A 25,981-nucleotide genomic window follows, 5' to 3' on the forward strand; every position below is an offset into this window, starting at 1 on the left:
CTCCTCCTGGACCACGCTACCCTCCCCCTGGACCACGCTACCCTCCCCCTGGACCACGCTACCCTCCCCCTGGACCACGCTACCCTCCTCCTGGACCACGCTACCCTCCTCCTGGACCACGCTACCCTCCTCCTGGACCACGCTACCCTCCCCCTGGACCACGCTACCCTCCCCCTGGACCACGCTACCCTCCTCCTGGACCACGCTACCCTCCTCCTGGACCACGCTACCCTCCCCCTGGACCACGCTACCCTCCTCCTGGACCACGCTACCCTCCCGTAAGTGGCTACAATACAAGGTTCCAGTCCTTCCCTAGACTCATGACATCTGGATTCATTTCAACAGGCCTATGTTTTTTCACTGCCCAAAGTGATCCAATATGTAAGCTCAGTTGCCCATTGGAGTCTTGCCTTTCTATTTCTCTCAAATAGCAACAGAACTTGAACTGGTAGTCTGCTAGTATAGCCAATCCATGCTAAGGAACGAGGATTGAGCAGTCGGACACGTTAGTTGGAGCCCCAGTGTTGTCTCTGGCTATAATTTGCTTGTTCTTCAGAATGATTCTTGACAATCTCCTCTGACCCCTTTTGTTAAGTTGCATCCACTGGATCCACTTTCCCTGGATGTTAATCCCCCTCCACTGATGAAAGGGTATCTCCCAGAAATGCATTCTCCAATGCTGGCTGCTTATATTAACAAATATAGGAGAATTTAAACCCAGTTGTTCCAATAATGTGATTATTAGTGCTGCGCCAAGCCACCAGTGTTTGCCCCTTGAACACAATCCTGGCAGTCTGACAGTAAGATTCTTAGACACTTTCCTGCTGGATTACCGATAACCTTCAAATCTGAGAAACTCTATGATCATTACTTTCAGACAGACAAAGAGAAATGTATCCCTCCAGTGTGTAAAATGGGGCAAGAGGACAGAGGCAAATATTAGTCGGGAGGGGGGGCTCTTGGATACAGAGGCAAATATTAGTCGGGGGGGGGGGGGGGCTCTTGGATACAGAGGCTTCTCTGGAACAAGACAATGGTGCAACAAGCACAACAATGCAGACATCTTGTGAGACAGGCCAGCCCATATATCAGTCTCCCTACGTCTCTTCTGATTAGCTTTTTCTCAGAGCCCCCCTCCTCGTTCATGCTATCTCAGCACAGTGCCCGGCCCTCCGATGACAGGTCTTAGCGAGTCGGGGTCATCTCCCCAAGCTTCAGCCGATCTCACTCCAGTGCAGCGGTAGCATTTTGTGCCTAAATGTCCTTTTATTGCACACAACAGAAACTTAAAAATGAGGATGAGAGCAGACAATCAAAGAGAAGACATTTACCTGTGGCTGGACTGGAATCTTAATGCATTGACAGAACTTTCTCAGCCACAATGTGCCCTTTAATAGCCTTCCATGGTTAAGGTAACTTGTCGCAAAAAGTTATCACAGTCCAGTTAAACTTGGCTACATGACCCGGTCAGTTTGGCACTGATCACCCTGCCTCGCTCGGATCCCCCTGCCTCGCTCGGATCCCCCTGCCTCGCTCGGATCACCCTCCCTCGCTCGGATCACCCCGCCTCGCTCGGATCACCCCGCCTCGCTCGGATCACCCTGCCTCGCTCCTCGGATCACCCTGCCTCGCTCCTCGGATCACCCTGCCTCGCTCCTCGGATCACCCTGCCTCGCTCCTCGGATCACCCTGCCTCGCTCCTCGGATCACCCTGCCTCGCTCGGATCACCCCGCCTCGCTCGGATCACCCCGCCTCGCTCGGATCACCCCGCCTCGCTCGGATCACCCCGCCTCGCTCGGATCACCCGATTTTCCCATTTTATTGTGGATTCATGCTGAAACTCATCCATGGAGAACTCGCTTACTTGTTTTATGCTGCGCTCCGGGGTCACGTGTCTGAGTTCCATACAGGAAAGCTACAATCTTAAAAAGGTGGGTGTCCCTAATAAAGGGTTTGTTCCGTGTACTTAAGAAGGGGTAACTAACATACCGTAAGGCTGACTGGCCTAACAAGTCATGGAGGTAACTGCCATCGGATCCCATAATGCCTTTCAATTAGTAATGCTACCAATTCTACACCTGAAGCCGGACACAGAAGATTCTCACAATGCGGACATTTCATTACATACATTAATTTCTATTCCAATTCCCTAACATTGTGGATCCAAGATATTGTACAGCCGGTCTTCTATATAGTCGTATCCTCATGCTCCTGTATGACCTTACGTGATATACATCGCCATTGGGACAATGGTGCTCATCAGGATGGTGTAAGCCCAGAAGGTGAGGAAGGCGCTGTAAGTTGGGGTTATGTTTGAACGTAAAGGTGGGATATAATTGTGTTTTTCCATTAACCACGTTGTCCAAAAACCTGAGGCGATGGCCAATGACAAAGAGCAGGCGATGAGAATGACAAATACCTACAAAGGAAGTGGACAAAGTTAACATCGAGGCCCCGATGGGGATGCACCCTGTAAGTGGTTACTAATGTATTTGTATCTATTTAGGGAAACAGACAATTAGATACAGTATTTCATTATTCGGAGGTTTTTGGAAGAAACAATAAAAAGATCAGTTCAAATGAAAAGTGCTGAAAGTTAAAAAATGCTAATCAGATCCATATTGAATAAAGTAAAGTTGGCAATGTAGTGAGCCCAGCAGTCTGACGCCGGCCTAGCACACACTTACCTCTGTGCCCCTAATAGATAAGGAGGTGCGCACCTCTTCACATACCAACAGCATCCCCGGCACCTCTGTGAGCCCCCCAAGACATGTGCGCTGGGTCCCACCTGACGTACATTTCTGGTATAAATATGCATAAATCTGCCCAAGGTGGCCACGCCCCCTCTCAACAAACTCTGCCCACAAGAGAATAATGGGTATGCCCCTTTAATTATACTGAGAGATGGCAAAGTTAAAACATGGAAGTAATGGCACTTGAAGAGACCCCCTGCCTGACTCGTGTTTGCATAGCTTTGTCCAAGGCGTAGACTCTTGTAGCCACCATTACACATTAGCATAACCCCACCCTCATAAAATGATAGAACCAATTACTGACATACAGGAAGCTAAAATGAATTGACATACAATGTATAAAAAATGTACATCCTGCCTACAAAACCATTAGTGATAAAACAGCCACCATATGGTCTCCATTCTAATAAAAGCATTCCACCACGTGGCTGCGAGGGGCGGCCGGCCCTTTCAAGAATGTTCATTTCCATTGCTGTTGATTGATAATGCCCCTACTAAAGTCACATGATATAAAAGCTCCAATCACAGTTTACACACTGAGCTCAGACGAATCCGCTTACCATATAGAATTTGGCGGCCTCCTCCTAGACTCAGCCCCCCAGCGGATCGCCTTCTCACTTGCTGTTTGGGAGTATATAGTAATAGAAGGGACGCCTCCGTACGGCTCGTTACCAACACTTTATTACACTATATCCCGTATTCTACCTCTGTATTAGAGATGACATTGGGAGGAAGCCATCGCTAGTTGTGTCTGGGATTCTTGAAGTGGTGATCACAATTGACATTCTATTTCTTGGACTCCGGTGAAGCGCGTTCTGTAACACACTGTATGAATACGGCATGAAGAAGCTGCAGAAGTCGCACAGTGCAGCCATGGTAGACACCAGCGCCTATTCTAGCCATGAATCCACATGCATATAGAATTTCTGTATGAAAAAGTGATATTTCACTTTACCCAGAAACCCCTTTACAATCCCCCCTGCAGCTCGAGCTCCCTCTGCAGGCCGAGTAGTTACCACCGTGACCAGGCGAAGGTTGCTGCACCCACTCGAGCTACTCCCCGTTAGCTCCTGTTATGCACAATGTGACTATAGTTGTATGTGATCTTGTGAATGGCTGACATCAGCTTCACTGGTCCATCCAGGAGCAGCGGGAAGAGTCTCCGACCGCTGAACTACACTCTGTATAGGGTAGTCTGAGAATCTGGGGGCCATTTACAAGAATGGAAAGGGGAGTGGGGATGGAGCAATCCATGGCAGAAAGATGAAGGGGAGGCACCAGATATCATTATATTCAGTATTAGAATTTATGTGCAGAACCCGAGAGGGGGGGTTTATACTCTTGTAGAGTTAGAGGTCTTCATTATTGACCATTTCCAGAAAGACTTGTAAGACTAGAACATGAACACTTACAGTAACCATAAGAGAATTCATCATCAGGTCCAATTCCGTCTGCTTCACTGTGAATTTCCCACAATTCTTCATGATTTTGGAGTCGAATCCTGTGTGATTGAAAGTATAAGGATTTACCAGCTATGTGGTTGTAATATAAGAGGAAGACTCCTAAAATACCAAGGACAATAAATGTACACAGATGTTTGGGCGCCCCTTGCCAAGTTGTCTATTCTGTTGGGTTTCTAAGTAGAAAGAAGTTAAACGTCTGTTGGCAAAAAATGAAATTTTAAATATTTTTGCAAGTTTTAATTCTCCATTGCGGTTTATTAATGAGATCTGTATAGTGAGACAATGGAACCACAACAGGCTAGGGCCACATCTGAGTGCTGGCCATCATGGAGGCCTTCAAACAAGGCCGAATACCACCGTATCGAAGGATCAACGGCAGAGAAGAGCGGCAGGTAACGGAAGTTACAGGAGGCGACGGGAGTTACAGGAGGCGACGGGAGTTACAGGAGGCGACGGGAGTTACAGGGGGCGACGGGAGTTACAGGAGGCGACGGGAGTTACAGGAGGCGACAGGGAGTTACAGGGGGCGACGGGAGTTACAGGGGGCGACGGGAGTTACAGGGGGCGACGGGAGTTACAGGGGGCGACGGGAGTTACAGGGGGCGACGGGAGTTACAGGGGGCGACGGGAGTTACAGGGGGCGACGGGAGTTACAGGGGGCGACGGGAGTTACAGGGGGCGACGGGAGTTACAGGAGGCGACGGGAGTTACAGGGGGCGACGGGAGTTACAGGAGGCGACGGGAGTTACAGGAGGCGACAGGGAGTTACAGGGGGCGACGGGAGTTACAGGGGGCGACGGGAGTTACAGGGGGCGACGGGAGTTACAGGGGGCGACGGGAGTTACAGGGGGCGACGGGAGTTACAGGGGGCGACGGGAGTTACAGGGGGCGACGGGAGTTACAGGGGGCGACGGGAGTTACAGGGGGCGACGGGAGTTACAGGGGGCGACGGGAGTTACAGGGGGCGACGGGAGTTACAGGGGGCGACGGGAGTTACAGGCGGCGACGGGAGTTACAGGCGGCGACGGGAGTTACAGGCGGCGACGGGAGTTACAGGCGGCGACGGGAGTTACAGGCGGCGACGGGAGTTACAGGCGGCGACGGGAGTTACAGGCGGCGACGGGAGTTACAGGCGGCGACGGGAGTTACAGGCGGCGACGGGAGTTACAGGCGGCGACGGGAGTTACAGGGGGCGACGGGAGTTACAGGGGGCGACGGGAGTTACAGGGGGCGACGGGAGTTACAGGGGGCGACGGGAGTTACAGGGGGCGACGGGAGTTACAGGGGGCGACGGGAGTTACAGGGGGCGACGGGAGTTACAGGGGGCGACGGGAGTTACAGGGGGCGACGGGAGTTACAGGGGGCGACGGGAGTTACAGGGGGCGACGGGAGTTACAGGGGGCGACAGGGAGTTACAGGAGGCGACGGGAGTTACAGGAGGCGACAGGGAGTTACAGGGGGCGACGGGAGTTACAGGGGGCGACGGGAGTTACAGGGGGCGACGGGAGTTACAGGGGGCGACGGGAGTTACAGGGGGCGACGGGAGTTACAGGGGGCGACGGGAGTTACAGGGGGCGACGGGAGTTACAGGGGGCGACGGGAGTTACAGGGGGCGACGGGAGTTACAGGCGGCGACGGGAGTTACAGGCGGCGACGGGAGTTACAGGCGGCGACGGGAGTTACAGGCGGCGACGGGAGTTACAGGCGGCGACGGGAGTTACAGGCGGCGACGGGAGTTACAGGCGGCGACGGGAGTTACAGGCGGCGACGGGAGTTACAGGCGGCGACGGGAGTTACAGGGGGCGACGGGAGTTACAGGGGGCGACGGGAGTTACAGGGGGCGACGGGAGTTACAGGGGGCGACGGGAGTTACAGGGGGCGACGGGAGTTACAGGGGGCGACGGGAGTTACAGGGGGCGACGGGAGTTACAGGGGGCGACGGGAGTTACAGGGGGCGACGGGAGTTACAGGGGGCGACGGGAGTTACAGGGGGCGACGGGAGTTACAGGGGGCGACGGGAGTTACAGGGGGCGACGGGAGTTACAGGGGGCGACGGGAGTTACAGGAGGCGACGGGAGTTACAGGAGGCAATGGGAGTTACAGGAGGTGACATCGCATGTTGTCCCGGGATCGGACGGTTGCTTTATAATTCTTTAAAGTCCTTTTTATTTTTCTTACCAGTCTGTAATTGTCCCCTCGTACTATTAGGGCTCGGTCACACGGGCGTTTTTACACTTAAAAAGAGCGCTGCCCGCTATCCTCTGCCACAGCTGTGCCACATTCTCTATCAGGGGCATGGGGACACTGCTAGTTACTACATGCAACAGAGGGGTGGGCATTCAGATGCTGTCTTGGGGCTGATTGGATGATGACTATACAGACTATATGGATTACAAACAGCAGGGCAGCAGAAAAGTAGGAAAATCTACTTGGAAAATTGAGTTGACAGAGCTCAGACGGTGCAAACACCAAAAGCAGCAGCTAATGAAGACCTCCGCTGTTTTTGAACATTTTTGAAGACTCATGTACACTTTAAGTGGAATATGATGAGCCTTTCCCTCGTTTCCTGTATTATGTTGTGTGTCAACACCAATCAATCACTTATGTACTATTGAGTATTGTGTACTACCCTTGTACTTGTAGATGTGAACTGTGCCTGAGCCCGTCGTCTTTCATGGTGCGGTGCTGCTCTGTTTTTCCATTGCCATTGTAATGGATGTGCCTGTACAATTTTGTGTCTCCTGCCCATTCTTGGTTGCATGAGTCGTCCATGGTGGATGTCATCATGACCGAGATACGCCGACTCACTTCCTATATAGTTTAGTTTACTCTACTTTTAAAAAATGGTCTTCAGCTCCTGCCAAACGTGCATAAAGGGGTCTACATCCTCGTCATCCTCTTCACTGCCAGCATGTCCACAAGTAAGCTATGTGGACTGTCCATATATTAATCTATGAGAGATTCACAGGAAGCTGGGGGATGACATTTGTATACTCACCCACGGCCTGGTTCCTGCTCTCATCGAAGATCTGCCTTTTTCAGATCGCTCCCCCATAGACCTCGGACTTCAGGACACAGACCAGTTTTTTAAATCTGACAAATCTTTGGAATACTTTTACTTATCCAGGAGATGCTGAGAAGGTTTTATTAGGACACACTGCACTTTATTTGGGTGGTAAATTTAGGTTCATACATTTTGGGCTTATTTTTTAAAAAAGGTTCAAAATTTGCAAAAGAATTGAAATGTTTAACACTTTGCAATCCAGTTTTGGATTCAGGGTTTCCTAGGGGGCTTTCTCTTTCTGCCATTATACAATGGCGCCATCTGCTGGCTAGAGCCAGTACTGCGGTATAGGACATGCTGGAGAGGCCCTCAACAACAGAGCGCCCAGTAATATACAGTAAGAATACCCTGCCGGACGTCTTCCGACATTGGAGCTGCACAGCCTTCAATCAGAATGTCTTTAGACGGCAGACAGTGGATTGGAAAGGGTTAATATTTCAAAATGTATTTGCCTGTAAGGCAGATAGTAATACCACACAAATTGGTTGGTTCGAGGGTTTGGCCACTGTAGGATAACTCTGTTACACTCTTAAGATATCATATGTATATTGTAGTCACTTCCATGCAGTGCAGACCATAAGTATACACTCGGGAGGATGAGCTGTGATCTCCTCTATCATAACTGTGTGACAGAAGCTGTGTGATCATCATCAGTAACAGTAATTAGAGCGCCTGTGTCACCTTAAAACTAATTCTGTGGTAGGGCCCATATAATAGTATCACACAGATATTATGCTGCCTGAGAAACTAAGTTGAGAATACAAATCCAAGTAGATGTGAGCTGGTCAGAACTGAGATCACATGACCACCAGAGGATGAAGCAGCCATGAGTTCTGGATAGAAAGCAATAACTAATCAAGGTAATTCTAGACAACTTCTATATATTGAGAGACTAGTTACAGAACCAAGGGGGGGGGGGGGGGAAATCACTCAATACTACCTTGATTCTGTAGTTTTTAGAAATCTTTCATACGAGGCCATACTGTGCGGCTTGACTCACACACAGACCTCAAATGAAGGAGCACCTTGTGCATTGTGAGGCCCCCTATCTAATGGGATGTTTAGCAGGCAGCACTCCAGTTTCACTCGGAGTCCTTGAGTTGCCTATAGAAACACTCCTGTCCCTTCCAAGTTTCCCATTTTGTAAACTACACCCCTTAAACAATTTATCTAGGAGTCTAAAGATCCTTTTATATGCATGATTATCGCTTAAAATGGCCAAAACGGAGAGATAATCATTACATTTAAACGCGGGGTCGTGCACTTTTCGTTTGAGTGATTTTTAAGTTAACTTAAAATCCATTGTTCAGCTACTGAGAGATAAAGCAAACACATTTATCTCTCAATAGATTGCATGCTGTTCTCCCCACAATACGTTTACACTAGCCGAGAGAGAACAATGCAATCTGCAGGGAGAACAATGCAATCTGACAACAGCCACAAGGAGAACAATGCAGCAGTTTGAACAGCTGGGGTGTGTTTAAACACATGCTGGGCTCTGCAAAGAACGTCTGGAGGCCCTTTTACATGTAAAAGAAAAAAAGTGTTAATGGCCATACAAATTTATAACAACTTTTGACACTTTCAACAGGTTAAACTCTTCAAGAGGATTCATGCGTGAATGGAAAGTATGATAAATCTATAGCACAGATAACACTAATTCAGGGACCATAAAACCTTCACATCTTTATCAGTGACTATTTAAGTATTTATTTTTCAACTCATCCTGTTGTGGATTCTTTTAAGTGCAAATTAATCACATTCATGTCTGTGCCTATATATGATCTGAGAGCTGCTTCTGATTGGGCACAGTGCTCAGCCAATCAGAGGCAGCCCTTTCAGCAGGCGGGAATTTTAAATCCAAACAACCTAATACAGACATCCCTATACCAAAAACCGATTGATCGGCCCACATACCTCAGATGGGACAGTTACCACCCTAAAACACATCAAAAAGTCCATTGTCTACAGCCAGGCCATCAGATACAACCGGATCTGCTCCAACCCAACAGACAGAGAGGAACATTTGTACCATCTTAAAAGAACATTTATAAATCAGGACAACCATTCCACTTCAACTGATGACCAAATCACCAGAACCACTAGAAGACCCAGGAATCAGCTACTCCAATACACAGAGAGGAAAGAAAACAATTGTGTACCTCTAGTAGTGACCTAGAATCCGCAACTAGAGGTACTAGGGTAAACCGCAAAGAACCTCCATCATACCTACACAAGGACGACTGTCTGACCACCAGATTCCCAGACCCTCCTATGTTACAGGCAACCCCCAAGTCTGAGGAGTCTTATAATCAGGAGTGCATTGTCCTCCAACACACAAAAAGGAACTTATCCCTGTAAGGTAAGGAGCTGTAAGACCTGCTGACATGTACTGACCGCGGACAGGATACATAACCCCAACACACAGCAGGACTATAAGATCCCTGTAATGTAAGGAGCTGTAAGACCTGCTGACATGTACGGACCGCGGACAGGATGCATAACCCCAACACACAGCAGGACTATAAGATCCCTGTAATGTAAGGAGCTGTAAGACCTGCTGCCATGTACGGACCGCGGACAGGATACATAACCCCAACACACAGCAGGACTATAAGATCCCTGTAATGTAAGGAGCTGTAAGACCTGCTGACATGTACGGACCGCGGACAGGATGCATAACCCCAACACACAGCAGGACTATAAGATCCCTGTAATGTAAGGAGCTGTAAGACCTGCTGACATGTACGGACCGCCGGCAGGATACATAACCCCAACACACAGCAGGACTATAAGATCCCTGTAATGTAAGGAGCTGTAAGACCTGCTGACATGTACGGACCGCAGACAGGATACATAACCCAACACACAGCAGGACTATAAGATCCCTGTAATGTAAGGAGCTGTAAGACCTGCTGACATGTACGGACCGCAGACAGGATACATAACCCCAACACACAGCAGGACTATGAGATCCCTGTAATGTAAGGAGCTGTAAGACCTGCTGACATGTACGGACCGCCGACAGGATACAGATCCCCAACACACAGCAGGTCTATAAGATCCCTGTAATGTAAGGAGCTGTAAGACCTGCTGACATGTACGGACCGCAGACAGGATACATAACCCCGACACACAGAAGGACTATAAGATCCCTGTAATGTAAGGAGTTGTAAGACCTGCTGACATGTACGGACCGCAGACAGGATACATAACTCCAACACACAGCAGGACTATAAGATCCCTGCAATGTAAGGGACTGTAAGACCTGCTGACATGTACGGACCGCCGACAGGATATATAACCCCAATACACAGCAGGACTATAAGATCCCTGTAATGTAAGGAGCTGTAAGACCTGCTGACATGTACGGACCGCGGACAGGATACATAACCCCAACACACAGCAGGACTATAAGATCCCTGTAATGTAAGGAGCTGTAAGACCTGCTGACATGTACGGACCGCGGACGGGATACATAACCCCAACACACAGCAGGACTATAAGATCCCTGTAATGTAAGGAGCTGTAAGACCTGCTGACATGTACGGACCGCGGAAAGGATACATAACCCCAACACACAGCAGGACTATAAGATCCCTGTAATGTAAGGAGCTGTAAGACCTGCTGACATGTACGAACCGCGGACAGGATACATAACCCCAACACACAGCAGGACTATAAGATCCCTGTAAATGTAAGGAGCTGTAAGACCTGCTGACATGTACGGACCGCAGACAGGATACATAACTCCAACACACAGCAGGACTATAAGATCCCTGTAATGTAAGGAGCTGTAAGACCTGCTGACATGTACGGACCGCAGACAGGATACATAACCCCAACACACAGCAGGACTATAAGATCCCTGTAATGTAAGGGACTGTAAGACCTGCTCACATGTACGGGCCGCGGACAGGATACATAACCCCAACACACAGCAGGACTATAAGATCCCTGTAATGTCAGCAGGTCTTACAGCTCCTTACATGTACAGACCGCGGACAGGATACATAACTCCAACACACAGCAGGACTATAAGATCCCTGTAATGTAAGGAGCTGTAAGACCTGCTGACATGTACGGACCGCAGACAGGATACAGATCCCCAACACACAGCAGGACTATAAGATCCCTGTAATGTAAGGAGCTGTAAGACCTGCTGACATGTACGGACCGCGGACAGGATACATAACCCCAACACACAGCAGGACTATAAGATCCCTGTAATGTAGGGAGCTGTAAGACCTGCTCACATGTACGGACCACAGACAGGATACATATCCCCAACACACAGCAGGACTATAAGATCCCTGTAATGTAAGGAGCTGTAAGACCTGCTGACATGTACGGACCACAGACAGGATACATAACCCCAATACACAGCAGGGCTATAAGATCCCTGTAATGTAAGGAGCTGTAAGACCTGCTGACATGTATGGACCGCAGACAGGATACAGATCCCCAACACACAGCAGGACTATAAGATCCCTGTAATGTAAGGAGCTGTAAGACCTGCTGACATGTACGGACCGCCGACAGGATACACAACCCCAACACACAGCAGGACTATAAGATCCCTCTAATGTAAGGAGCTGTAAGACCTGCTGACATGTACGGACCGCGGACAGGATACATAACCCCAACACACAGCAGGACTATAAGATCCCTGTTATGTAAGGAGCTGTAAGACCTGCTGACATGTACGGACCGCAGACAGGATACATAACCCCAACACACAGCAGGACTATAAGATCCCTGTAATGTAAGGGGCTGTAAGACCTGCTGACATGTACGGACCGCAGACAGTATACATAACCCCAACACACAGCAGGACTATAAGATCCCTGTAATGTAAGGAGCTGTAAGACCTGCTGACATGTACGGACCGCCGACAGGATACATATATACACACAGCAGGACTATAAGATCCCTGTAATGTAAGGGGCTGTAAGACCTGCTGACATGTACGGACCGCGGACAGGATACATAACCCCAACACACAGCAGGACTATAAGATCCCTGTTATGTAAGGAGCTGTAAGACCTGCTGACATGTACGGACCGCAGACAGTATACATAACCCCAACACACAGCAGGACTATAAGATCCCTGTAATGTAAGGAGCTGTAAGACCTGCTGACATGTACGGACCGCAGACAGTATACATAGCCCCAACACACAGCAGGACTATAAGATCCCTGTAATGTAAGGAGCTGTAAGACCTGCTGACATGTACGGACCGCAGACAGGATACATAACCTCAACACACAGCAGGACTATAAGATCCCTGTAATGTAAGGAGCTGTAAGACCTGCTGACATGTACGGACCGCCGACAGGATACAGATCCCCAACACACAGCAGGACTATAAGATCCCTTTAATGTAAGGAGCTGTAAGACCTGCTGACATGTACGGACCGCAGACAGGATACGGATCCCCAACACACAGCAGGACTATAAGATCCCTGTAATGTAAGGAGCTGTAAGACCTGCTGACATGTACGGACCGCGGACAGGATACATAACCCCAACACACAGCAGGACTATAAGATCCCTGTAATGTAAGGAGCTGTAAGACCTGCTGACATGTACGGACCACGGACAGGATACATAACCCCAATACACAGCAGGACTATAAGATCCCTGTTATGTAAGGAGCTGTAAGACCTGCTGACATGTACGGACCGCAGACAGGATACATAACCCCAACACACAGCAGGACTATAAGATCCCTGTAATGTAAGGAGCTGTAAGACCTGCTGACATGTACGGACCGCCGACAGGATACATATATACACACAGCAGGACTATAAGATCCCTGTAATGTAAGGAGCTGTAAGACCTGCTGACATGTACGGACCGCCGACAGGATACAGATCCCCAACACACAGCAGGACTATAAGATCCCTTTAATGTAAGGAGCTGTAAGACCTGCTGACATGTACGGACCGCGGACAGGATACATAACTCCAACACACAGCAGGACTATAAGATCCCTGTAATGTAAGGAGCTGTAAGACCTGCTGACATGTACGGACCGCCGACAGGATACATATATACACACAGCAGGACTATAAGATCCCTGTAATGTAAGGAGCTGTAAGACCTGCTGACATGTACGGACCGCCGACAGGATACAGATCCCCAACACACAGCAGGACTATAAGATCCCTGTAATGTAAGGAGCTGTAAGACCTGCTGACATGTACAGACCGCGAACAGGATACATAACCCCAACACACAGCAGGACTATAAGATCCCTGTAATGTAAGGAGCTGTAAGACCTGCTGACATGTACGGACCGCGGACAGGATACATAACCCCAACACACAGCAGGACTATAAGATCCCTGTAATGTAAGGAGCTGTAAGACCTGCTGACATGTACGGACAGCAGACAGGATACATAACCCCAACACACAGCAGGACTATAAGATCCCTGTAATGTAAGGAGCTGTAAGACCTGCTGAAATTTCCGGACCGCCGACAGGATACATAACCCCAACACACAGCAGGACTATAAGATCCCTGTAATGTAAGGAGCTGTAAGACCTGCTGACATGTACGGACCGCAGACAGGATACATAACCCCAACACACAGCAGGACTATAAGATCCCTGTAATGTAAGGAGCTGTAAGACCTGCTGACATGTACGGACCGCAGACAGGATACATAACCCCAACACACAGCAGGACTATCACATTTTGCTGTACTTTATTGTATTTGATCACTTACCGGCATAGATGACCATTCCATAGCAGTACTCAGTGTTGCGGATCTTACACCCCCTCAGGATCATACAATTGTTATCTAAGGAGTACTTTTCCCCGTTCCATTCCAGTGTTCCTATGAAGGAATGCATGTTGCTATTTGCGTCATCACAGACAACTTTACCTAAATGCAAACAAAGGACATTGCAAAAAGTGATGTATTCAGCAAATAAAGGAGCGGTATACAGGGTAACTAGAAGGGCTTATTCACAGTTCCGTATACGATATTTGCCTGAGATTCTAGGGATAAAAACACTTATATGCTTCTAAGGTCTTTGGATGTGCCAAAAGTGTCTGTTTATCCTAGAAGACGGCGATCCTGTGATCTCCCAATTTAGGCGGGACAGTCCCGCTTTGGGACCCTTTGTCCCACTTCCCCCAGGGACACTAAGCGGGACAGCCTTTTGTCCTGCTTTGGAGACATCTGTCCCGCTTTCGGGACAGAGGGTCACCAAGAAGGTGATTATCAGCGGGGGTGCCGTGGCTTCCCAGCTGGTAATCACTGAGCGACGCTGTTGCGGGATGCACATACTGACAGCAGTGTGTGCACCCAGGATCCTCCTCCGCTGACCTCTACTCATTGGAAAAGAAAATGGGGGAGGAGTCCTGGTGCACACACTTCCACCTACAGCAGTGCGGAGCAAAGGAGCAGCGGCACTTTGAAGACGACAAGGAGAGGGTAAGTATATCGGTCTCAGGGGGGCGACTGTGGGAGGCAGTATTAATACTGGGGCCAATATAAGGAACACTATTACTACTGAGGCCACTATGGGGACACTACTACTACTGGAGCAATTGTGGAGGTCACTATTTCTACTGGAGCCATTGTGGAGGCTGATATAGGGGACACTATTATTACTGGGGCCACTGTGGGGGTCACTATTACTACTGGGGCTAAAAATATAGGGGACACTATTATTACTGGGGCCACTGTGGGGGTCACTATTACTACTGGGGCTAAAAATATAGGGGACACTACTACTACTGGAGCAATTGTGGAGGTCACTATTTCTACTGGAGCCATTGTGGAGGCTGATATAGGGGAAACTATTATTACTGGGGCCACTGTGGGGGTCACTATTACTACCAGGGCCACTGTGGGGGTCACTATTACTAATGGGGCCACTGTGGGGGTCACTATTATTACTGGAACCACTGTTAGGGTCACTAATACTACTGGAACCGCTGTAGTAGTCACTATTACTAATGGGGTCAAGTTGTCCCACTATACTTCTATGTATACTCTGCATGGTGGTGGCCGTGGCACCGCTGTACACATCGCCTCTCAGTAAAGACCCCATCCATCACACCCATGCCTTGGTGAGATCGCTGCTTGTCCTCTTGCACACCTTACAGGTTCTCCGGTATGTAGCCTGATGATGTCATCAGTGTCTTGGATCTTGTGATCAGCATACCAGAGCGCATGTGGGCAGCCGGGATTACGGTCAGCATACTAAGATATGGCACTGCATTAGACCCTGGGCCACGTAAAGTGGCATGCATGGATTACACATCTCTTCACTATAATGCTCTGTAGATGTGACTGTAACGTTACACCCTTAGGCCGACTGCACACAAACAGATTTGAATTGCGGAATCTGCGATCGGCACCCGTGCGAACGATCCGCTATAATATTCACCCATTGGAAGGCAATACGTTCCGCGGCTTCACGCAGACAAGCGGATGCGAATGGCAATTGTTTTCAAGCAGATCGCAGCATGCTGGATTTTTGCACAGATTCCGCATGGAGGGGCTTCACTGATCCCTATGGGAGTGTTCGAATCACAGTGCATCCGCAAATTACATTGCGGATGGATGCGGATTTGTAGGCGGACAGTTCACAGGATGCTGGGAAACCAGATAACAAAATGAATAAGAGGGAGCAGGAATGTGGGTAATAGACCGTGCAGGAAGAACATCCATTGCAGCAGCCGGGGATCTATATGGGCAGTCATTGCTCTCCAAAGCCAAAATCGGAGGATGCCGTTCTGAAAGTTCTAGGCTCTCACCACCAAATTGTCGTCTGGGCATTAACCCTTTCCAATCCAATTTTGGATTCAGGGTTTCCTAGGGGGGTTTCTCTTTCTGTCATTACACAATGGTGCCACCTGCTGGCTAGAGCCAGTACTGCGGTATGTGACATGCTGGAGAGGCCCCCGACAACAGAGCGGCCAGTGATATACAGTAAGAATACCCTGCCGGACAGAAGCTGTACAGCCCTCAATCAGAATGTATTTAGACATCAGAAAGTGGATTGGAAAGGGTTAATCTCTTGTATGGAAGGGTTTTTCCAGGGGGGTTGGGCTACTTTCTGATGTAATCACCTGCTTGCACTCTTTTTTCCTCATTCGTCCGCAAACAATTGCAATTTGTTTCCACGATGAATCGCAGGTTTCCCGCTTGCGGGATTCGACCCGTTCGTGTGCCGGCGGCTTTAGGGGAATAAACCCTGCAGTCATCTTAAGAAATCTAAGCATCCAACACGCTCACCATCAAATGCTGCCAGGGCCTCCGGGCTGCAGAGACGGGTATGTGTGACCATGAGGGCTTGCTTAAACTTCAGATTTGTTTCCCTGAAAAAAAAAAAAAAAGACATGAATGGGTTAATGTCGGACATCGTTATCACACATCATCCAAAAGGGAAAAGCATGAGGTCTGCAACTAATGGATGATGGACACATCCGGCACGAAGGGGTAACCCACTCGCATGAAACCAAGAGCGTACGTACCCCAGAGGCAGACCATGTGACTGCCAAGGGGCCCTCAGAAAGAGGGGCTCCCGCTGGGACTGCTGCTGGGTAATGAGGCCATATGCAGGACCTTCATCCAAAGAGGAACTGAACTGTTAGTAAACAGGATGTGGAGAATTGGCCCAAAAGGTCATATTAAAGGGCATGGAACGGGAAACACATACCACGATCATCAGACACCATAATGGGGGGCCCATTTCGATTTTGACCATGGGGCCCCGTCTCTATGCCACTGCTCAGCCCGCTGCTTGTATTGACAGCACAGGAGTCATTCGATGGATTGTGTCATTATACTTGTTTCCTGCTTCTACCGGCTCTACTATTCCCTCCCTTTGACCCAATGCACACGGGCGGATTTGTGCTGCACATTTCCATGGCGGGCGTCTGGCTGCGGATTCTGCAGCAATGTCTGTCCAGAGCATGCAATGTAAAGGGATTCCTCCCTGCACACCAGCGGTAATCACTTGCTATTTCCGTGTGTATGAAGAATCCCAGCATGCTCCATTGTTGTGCGGACTCACACGGACGGCTTCCATTGCAGTCAATGGAAACCGTCCGAACCCACAGCAATTCTGAAATGTCAATTTCAAAACCACCGGAGGTACACAGGGGTCACCGGCCAGGGACAGGGTCTGACTCCGCTGTGGGGTTCGACCCGCCGTGTGCATTCGGCCCGTAGGTCATGGTTTTCTTGTTGTATTACTTCTCTTTCTTGTTTTTTAGGGTGATTTCGCACAGGTTTGTGGCAGGATTTCATGAAGCCTTTTGGGCCAAAGCTGAAAGTGGATTCAAGAAGAACAATAAAGGAAGGTCTAATTCTCCCTCCTGCTGGACCCACTTCTGGCTTTGGCCCTAGAAACTGAGCCTGTGCGTCAAACTACCCTAAACATTAGTCTAAGAGTTCAGAAAAACTAGAACTGCTTTTATACTTAAGATGTAGTTACAGCTAGCTAACAGCAGAGGGCAATTAAGTCACCCATAATGGGCTGCATGAAGATCGGGAGACACCAACATCAAACGTTTCTAAATGATTTGGTTTTTATTGCATAGATATGATAATAGAACCACCATTACCACATATAGTAGATGCAATAACAGGATCAGGTTTATGGCATAGATACGGTACCAGAAACAAAGTTTAACCCCTTAGTGACCACGCCTGTTTGCGCCTTAGTGACGGAGCCAAATTTTGGAAATCTGACGTGTGTCACTTTAACATGGAATAACTCCGTAAAGGTTTTGCATATCCCGGTGATTCTGACATTGTTTTTTCACCACATGTTGTACTTCATTTAGGTGGTAAAAATAGACCAATAGAACTTGTATATATTTATTAAAAGTGCCAATATTGGGAGAATTTTCAACTGTAATATCTCAAATATGTGCAAACATACTGCACAAATCTTTGCTAAGATATATATTTCCATCTGTTTACTTTATTCTGGATGCACGTCTGAAAAACTTTAGTTTTTTTTAACCATTTAGGAGACGTACAAATTTAACATTACTTTTCCGCATTTTGAGGAACACTTTGTTTTCCTACAGCAATCCAAGATTGGAAAGGCTCATAGGAGTCAGAATGATAGATCCCCCCCAAATGATGCCATTTTATAAACTACACCCGTTAATGTACTCACTGAGGGGGATCAGGAGGATTTTGACTCCAGTTTTTCTTCAGGAGTCAATGCAATTTAGAGGAGAAAAAATAAAATTTCCCATTTTTGCAAATATGTTATTTTAAAGACTTATTTTTTCTATAGTCTCGGTGAGAATTCTGGCCACATTTTTTTTGCAAAAATTATTATAAAGCAAGTGAAAAATAAGTAAAATTTCATTATTTTCATAAATTTGTCACTTTCATGCGTGTCTTGTTTTAAGCAGGAAAACGGGTGGGACGCAGCCCAAATGTTATAGCACTCGTTCTTGTGTTCAGCAATACCCTCATTATAGCCCCACTCTGCATACAGGACACACGGCCCAGCCTATAATGGAGGGCGCCGGACACACGGCCCGGCCTATAATGGAGGGCCCCGGACACACGGCCCGGCCTATAATGGAGGGCCCCGGACACACGGCCCGGCCTATAATGGGCCCCCCCCCAACCCCCCTCCTTTTGGCGTTTCCTATATATGAAATAAAATTAATAATGTAAAGCTAGCTGTATGATAGGTTTCCCAGCAGGGGTGATTACAGAGGCCTGGGTTGGGGGAACATATGGGGCATTAAAATCGTGTATCCCTCCTCCTCCCTTGTTTGCTGCAGACGCGACACTTTTTTGGGGGTATTTTTTGCCTGCAGCCTCAGGGATAGGATTCATAAAATGGCGCTCTGTGAGCCTTCGCACCTCCTCAGATTGTTAATGCATCCTCCAATAAAAGATGCTCTACAAGCTCCTCCTGGAACTGCAGGAAGCTCAGCGTGCCCCCGGATGACTTATAAATGACGTGCGCGTTATAGGTAGCGGTCTGTATCAGGTAGATCGCTACCTTCTTATAGCAGGCTCTCGTCTTGCGCTTTACGAGATACGGCTGTAGAGCCTGGTCGGACAGATCGACGCCCCCATAAATTTGTTATAGTCCGTCACACGGACCGCTTTTCTTTTCTGCGTTGCGGCCCCCTCTCCCTTACAGCAGCGCAGGCCTCTGTGTGCACGGTGGACAACATGTAGACGTTTTTTGTCACACCACTTTATGGCTAGTAAGGGGTCGTTTGTCAGCGGGTAAGACGCTCCTCTGTCCACACGTCTGGACGCCGGGGATTGTGGGAAGCCCACCCCATTTCTGCGCACCGTTCCGCAGGCCCCTGTATCTGCGGCATGTAATGCCCTATAAAGGGGGGTGCTGGTATAATAATTGCCCGTATATATGTGGTCCCCTTTATTTAAATATCGCCCCACGAGCCCCACATGATTTTTTCACTTATGCCGATATTTTCGGGACAGTTGGGGGATTTAGCTGGCGGTCTCTGCCCTCATAATATCGGATGTATATCCTGTCGCTCTCACAAACTTTATAAAGCTTGACGCCATATCTTGCGCGTTTGGAGGGAATAATTGGCGAAAGCACAGACGGCCCTTAAAGCTGACGAGCGACTCGCCGCGGGCACATTGTTCTCTGGGCTATAAAGGTTTTTATAGGAATCTTTTAATAAAATAATAAGGGGCCTCGGCGTGCACAAGCGGTCGCACTCGGGGTCATTTCTGGGGGGAATTTGTGCGTTATCAGCGAGGTGGAAAAATCGCATTGTATCCTTAAACTGCTGGCGGGGCGTTACAGACACAAACAGGTGTCACGTGACCGGCGCTGGCGGACCAGGAGGACCGTATGGGGGATTTTTTAACAAGTCCCATTAAAAGGACAATTCCCAGGAATTTTTTTAGTCCTGGGATATTTATGGGGGTCCACGTCCTAGAATGCACCGATCTGGGGTGCGCGGTAATGTACCGTCCGGCGTAGGTGTTCGTCTGCTGGACAATAAGCTCCAGGACGGCATCAGTGATAAATAAATAAAAAAATTAAAAAGGGTAAAATTTGCGAAGTCCGCATTGATGCCAGGCGTGGGGGTAAATGAGGGGATGCGGGGCGAAAATAAATTGGCGGAACCCCACGCAGTGGCAGGCATCACAATACTTGGCCCCGCTGCCCCAACCCCTTCCTCAACCTCCATGGCGCTAGAGGCGGAGTCGTCACTGTCAGAAAAAACCTCCTCGTCCGCCTCAGTTGTGGTATCACTACCAGAAGTACTGGCGAAGAGCAGCGCGTACGCCTGTTCAGTGCTGCAGCGCCTACGATCCATTTTAGAAATTTTTTTTTATGGAGGTAGAAAAATAATGAAAAAAATAATGTAACCCCAGAAAAAAAACGGACGTGGGTATAGCGGGGTGATTGGGGTACGAGGGGCGGTGATGACGGCGGGGTTTTTTCACTTTCTATATCGGACACGGTTTTTCGCTGCTATCTCTCTCCTGTCACAAATCTGTCTCAGTGCGGGGAGGAGATACGCCGGACTAATCATGTGCCATATTTATTAAACAAATGGCATGGATGGCTCTGATAGGTCTATACCAGCCACACATGTCAGCAGGGACCAATCACTTTGGTCCCCGCAGGTCACTATGCCAAAGGCAACTTTGGCATTAGCTTCTACTGCACATGCACAGTTCGGCAGTTATTACTGACACTTTTGGGGGCTTTGGGGACTATTTTCTTCTCCCCTCAAGGATCCGATCTGTGAGGGGAGATGAAACTTTACCACAATTCTCTTTACTTTCAACTTTTTCGTGATCGCTGCTATCCGTGGGACATCTACTGGCTCCCGGCTATGTGTAGATAGGCAGAAGCCGGGAGATTTTAAATCTCCCGGGCGATCCGGGCTTCTGTCCATACGCCGCAAAACTTCCTTGGAGCTCATGCGCAGAAGCCCGCTGCAAGTGCAGATCACTGCGGGACATCTCGGAGGATGGGGGTGAGTATTTTCACCTCCTCTCATGGATCCGATCCATGAGGGGAGGTGAAACTTTTAACTTTTTTCAACTTCTTTTCAACTTTTTCGTGATCGCCATTAATCGTTGCTTAACAGCGATCCCAAGTCTGGGGACCGGTCACCGTGGCCCCCGGTGATATCTGTCTCTCAGCTACCTGCAGGTAGCAGGGAGACAGGAAATTCTACATTTCCCAGGCAATCACGGCATCTGCGCATGCGCCACCATTTTTTCCGCAGAATACGGCAGAGGGCCTGTTACAGCGCGGGGGATCGCTGGGGACCTAGGTGAGTAGTTTCAGCGCCCCTCATGGTTGCAATCCATGAGGGGAGCTGAAACTCCATCTTTTTTTAATTTACTTTATTGCGATAGGTGCTATCCAGCGCCAATCGTATTGCCGGGGGGGTGGGGGGGTGGCCTCCATGCAGCTCAGGATGACAGCTCCATGTTGTCGGCTACCTGCGGGCACCGATACAGCAAGTTAACCCGCCTGCAGCCGGCTCTCACGTCAGCCCATGGGGAGGAGGAGCGGCGTACTGTAGGTCCTGCTCTCCCTGTAGAACTGTAGATAAGTGGCGCACGCAAATATCAATAAAATGTACCCAGTTTATTCCAACTATCCTGTAGCTCTACAAGCTGCAGTCACAGTGAGGGCGACTATTACTATAGATGGGTGGCCAATGCACTCCTAACAGAGATACTTCCCCCGCTGACTATCCACAAACAGTCATTAACTAGTTTCACATAAAAAAAGGGATTTTCAGACTATAAGATGCATTCGGGTTTAGACAACAGAAAACTGGAAAAATACTCAATACTAATATGAATGTCTCCGGGGGTCCAACAAAGTGATGGGGCTAACGGCATTAACATTGGAGATTCTAGTATAGGAAAGGGGGTTAAAGGGGTTGTCTCGCGGCAGCAAGTGGGGTTATACACTTCTGTATGGCCATATTAATGCACTTTGTAATGTACATCGTGCATTAATTATGAGCCATACAGAAGTTATTCACTTACCTGTTCCGTTGCTGGCGTCCCCGTCTCCATGGTGCCGTCTAATTTCAGCGTCTAATCGCCCGATTAGACGCGCTTGCGCTGTCCGGTCTTCTCCCTGGTGAATGGGGCCGCTCGTGCCGGAGAGCTGGTCCTCGTAGCTCCGCCCCATCACGTGTGCCGATTCCAGCCAATCAGGAGGCTGGAATCGGCAATGGACCGCACAGAGCCCATGGTGCACCATGGGAGAAGACCCGCAGTGCATCGTGGGTGAAGATCCCGGCGGCCATCTTAGTAAGGTAAGGAAGAAGTCGCCGCAGCGCGGGGATTCGGGGAAGTACTAAACGTTTTTTTTTTTTAACACATGCATTGGGTTTGTCTCGCGCCGAACGGGGGGGCTATTGAAAAAAAAAAAACAACCCGTTTCGGCGCGGGACAACCCCTTTAATAGTTAATAGTCAGCTTCTATTAAACCTAGTGTCCATTCAAACAATGGTGCAAGCACGTAAGTTTACATCATACACAGCATTGCTGCACTCACAGTGGACATGCACACAACATATACACAGCTCTGAAGCATGCACAACTCTGCTACATACAAACACAGTTATCCATCAATCACATACACACAGCTCTGCTACATACATGCGTGCATATGTATTGCACCACACGTGTACAGTCCATAAAAGCATTGTGGTACTAGAAGAAGCCAGCTCAAGAGAGACAGTGCAGTGAGAAGGAGCAAGTGTGAGTACAAATAGAGTATTGAGTTATGAGAAAAGAATCAGTTTAAGTAAACACAGAAGAAAAAAGGAACAGTTTGAGGAAATAGTGACGAGAGGAAGAAGAATATTCATGGTTAAATAAATAAAAGACAAAGAAAGAGAAGTAGGAGGGAAAAGCATAGAGGATAGAAAAGGATTCCTGTGCTTTTCATTTAGTAGATTTCCCTAGTATACAGATGAGGTCTCTGTTCCTAATGCTTGCATATGAATAGAAGTGTATATCTACCTCAAGCAACGAAGTAATGCTAAATGTATGAAGCTACTGAAGATTCTCCTCTTGAATAAATTGTTCCACTGATTCAAAGTTTAAATCCTTGAGTCCCTTATCACCACCATAACATCTGTACTGAGGTACCACACTGTTTTCCAGGGGAAAGGACAATTTTGTTTTGTTTTCCTATTTTTATTATTATTTTATCCGGCACGGGTCTCGGCGTGTATACGGACTGGCATCACGAACTTGACAAAGTTACCATCATATTCTATCCAACTACTCGGATAACCCCTAATATCCCACTTTTAATTTCTTTATTTTTGGTCGCGGTTATTCGCTCCCGTGTGTGAGGGAAGCAGTGTAGCCACCGTGATCCCCGTCCTTTCTGCTTATCCCTCTGCGGTCCGGCATGCTACACATACACACAGCTCTGCTACATACATGAATTCATGGTAGCCAAGTGGGCATAGCCCCTTTGTGGTAGCAGTCTAGATTTAAGAAATGCTTACCCGTCTATATCTGCTGTTTCCACATAGCACAGACTGGCTGGCTCAGAGGTGTACAGCAGAAGCAGGTCTGCCTAGAACATAAAATATGGAGGATTATGGTTACATATCTGAAAAAAAAACTAGATTTTAAGAATATAGCAGCGATTCACAGATGACACCGTATCTTCTAGATGCACTGACAACGGTACTCTACAATATTGTCACCATACAGCAAAACCACATCTGGCTTAGGTTGCATTCGCATTGCCCAGCGGATGGACATGTCAGTGTGCTGTCCGGTCTCCACGGATAGTGGACATTGCAGTTCATGTTCATCCATGATACAGACCAGAACAGGACATTATGTGACAACACACACGTGATTAACCGCATCGACTATAATGGGTCAGTGTTCTATCTGTGAAATACATGGAAATCAGGGGAAACAGGCGTGTGAATGGCCCTACAACACCTTAGGCGATGCCAATGGGTGACACATAGTACGGGCTGGAAGTTCCACTGGCAATCTCAAGGTTTCTCAATAAGGGAGAAAAGTCGTGCAATAATCAAATTTCTTGTGATCCCCACAACTTTTTCCAACTTTATAGGAACTATTTTGTTGTACGGGGTTTCAGGACAATCTTCACACTTTTGACATACAGCAGACCAAAAACAATGAATCGTAAAGTTGTAAAAGCTCCGTAGCGGCTTCTGTAGTACAATACGTGCAAGAAGTAAAGAGCTGCAGCCCATAGTGCGGAGTCTGCCAGTACAGTGATGGACACAATGATAGAACCCAACAGAGCACAATGTACTCTAAGGCACTGGAGTCCGTGAGCCATCAGCGGCGCCCGTCATGTTATGGATTCACAGCTTCAATTGGTTTCAGGTTTTTTTCTGTAATGGTAGAGAAAATGGAATTCCTAATGCAGTTGTGAATGAAGAGGAGTATTTCTCCTTTAGGGTTATCATTAGAGATGAGCGAGCGTACTCGGCCACGCCCCTTTTTCGCCCAACCGCCGCAATTTTCGAGTACTTCCGTACTCGGGCGAAAAGATTCGGGGGGCGCCATGGGTGAGTGGGGGGTTGCAGCGGGGAGTGGGGGGAGAGAGAAAGAGCTCCCCCCTGTTCCCCGCTGCTACCCCCCGCTCCGCCACGCCTCCCCCCGCCCCCCGAATCTTTTCACCCAAGTATGGAAGTACTCGAAAATCGCGGCGCTCGATCGAGTAATTACTCGAAACGAGTATATTCGCTCATCTCTAGTTATGATTTAAAATATAGAGGTGCCTGTAGTTGGAATGAGGCACGATACTACAGCAATAGAGTAGACAGAGCACAAGTGATCGCATTCTGCAAAGGGCAAGCATCCACCTGAAGCCATCCCCTGCCAATGACCGCGAGGCAAGTGTGCACTCAGACACCAGGCGTTCCCTAATGTCTGCAGACACCCTGAGCCAGAAGTGTCCTCTCTGGCCAGTATAGACTGTGCAGCTCGCCAACTATTGTGACAATCATCCGTTTTATAGCTTAAGCATTTGATATAACTATGTATTTCGCTTCAACAGACTAACAGTCGGCGAGTCTGCTTGGCAGTTGGCACAGATATCTGTTATATTTTATAGCTTTAGATATGCGATGTAAGCCCAATGTATTACATGTGTATACTAAACGGTGAGTGTATAATATGCTGTCATGTGAGGACTGTGCACCTCTGGACCCGTGGGCTGCAGTATCTGACAGTGACGCCCGTCACAGTACCTTGTAACCAAAAGTATCAGTTCCTTGACTGTCAGCTAATAGGAAGAGGTGCAAATGTCAGCAAGGTGTTTTGGCACCAAGGAGCTGAGAATGGATGGTCCACATGTGGTGTCAGGTGACTTATGGTTTGCCTATGGGATTTGTCATGTTTGTCGGAGGAGTGTTGGAGAACTGGAGGCACAGAAATATGTTGCGGTACAAAGTTTGCAGAGTTTCGTATAGTTTCGTGGAGTGTGATCTTTGCTCACACCACTAACCCTACAATAGATATGCAAGCTGGACCAAGCAGCAGCAGTGAACGTCACCTCCCATTATCCACATGTCTACAGTGCTGATGTGTTCATGACACAACCCAGCAAGGTTAGCCTTCATTATTAGAGATGAGTGAACGTACTCGGTAAGGGCGATTTCACAATCGAGCACCGCGATTTTCGAGTACTTGACTACTCGGGTGAAAAG

General features: G+C 48.4%; 1 protein-coding gene across 1 annotated transcript in view; it reads right to left on the reverse strand.

Moving 5' to 3' along the window:
* Window positions 1–25,981, reverse strand: part of ATP8B3 (ATPase phospholipid transporting 8B3) — a 198,334-nt gene that overhangs the window by 99,736 nt on the left and 72,617 nt on the right. The window contains exons 8-12 of the mRNA XM_066574488.1: window positions 23,786–23,856; window positions 16,545–16,627; window positions 14,019–14,177; window positions 4,167–4,255; window positions 2,227–2,420 (exon numbers count right to left, since the gene is read on the reverse strand). Coding sequence (XP_066430585.1) covers window positions 2,227–2,420; window positions 4,167–4,255; window positions 14,019–14,177; window positions 16,545–16,627; window positions 23,786–23,856 — 596 coding nt within the window. The remainder of the gene's footprint in view (window positions 1–2,226; window positions 2,421–4,166; window positions 4,256–14,018; window positions 14,178–16,544; window positions 16,628–23,785; window positions 23,857–25,981) is intronic.

Source organism: Eleutherodactylus coqui, chromosome 7, assembly GCF_035609145.1.
Source record: "Eleutherodactylus coqui strain aEleCoq1 chromosome 7, aEleCoq1.hap1, whole genome shotgun sequence".
NCBI lineage: Eukaryota > Metazoa > Chordata > Amphibia > Anura > Eleutherodactylidae > Eleutherodactylus > Eleutherodactylus coqui.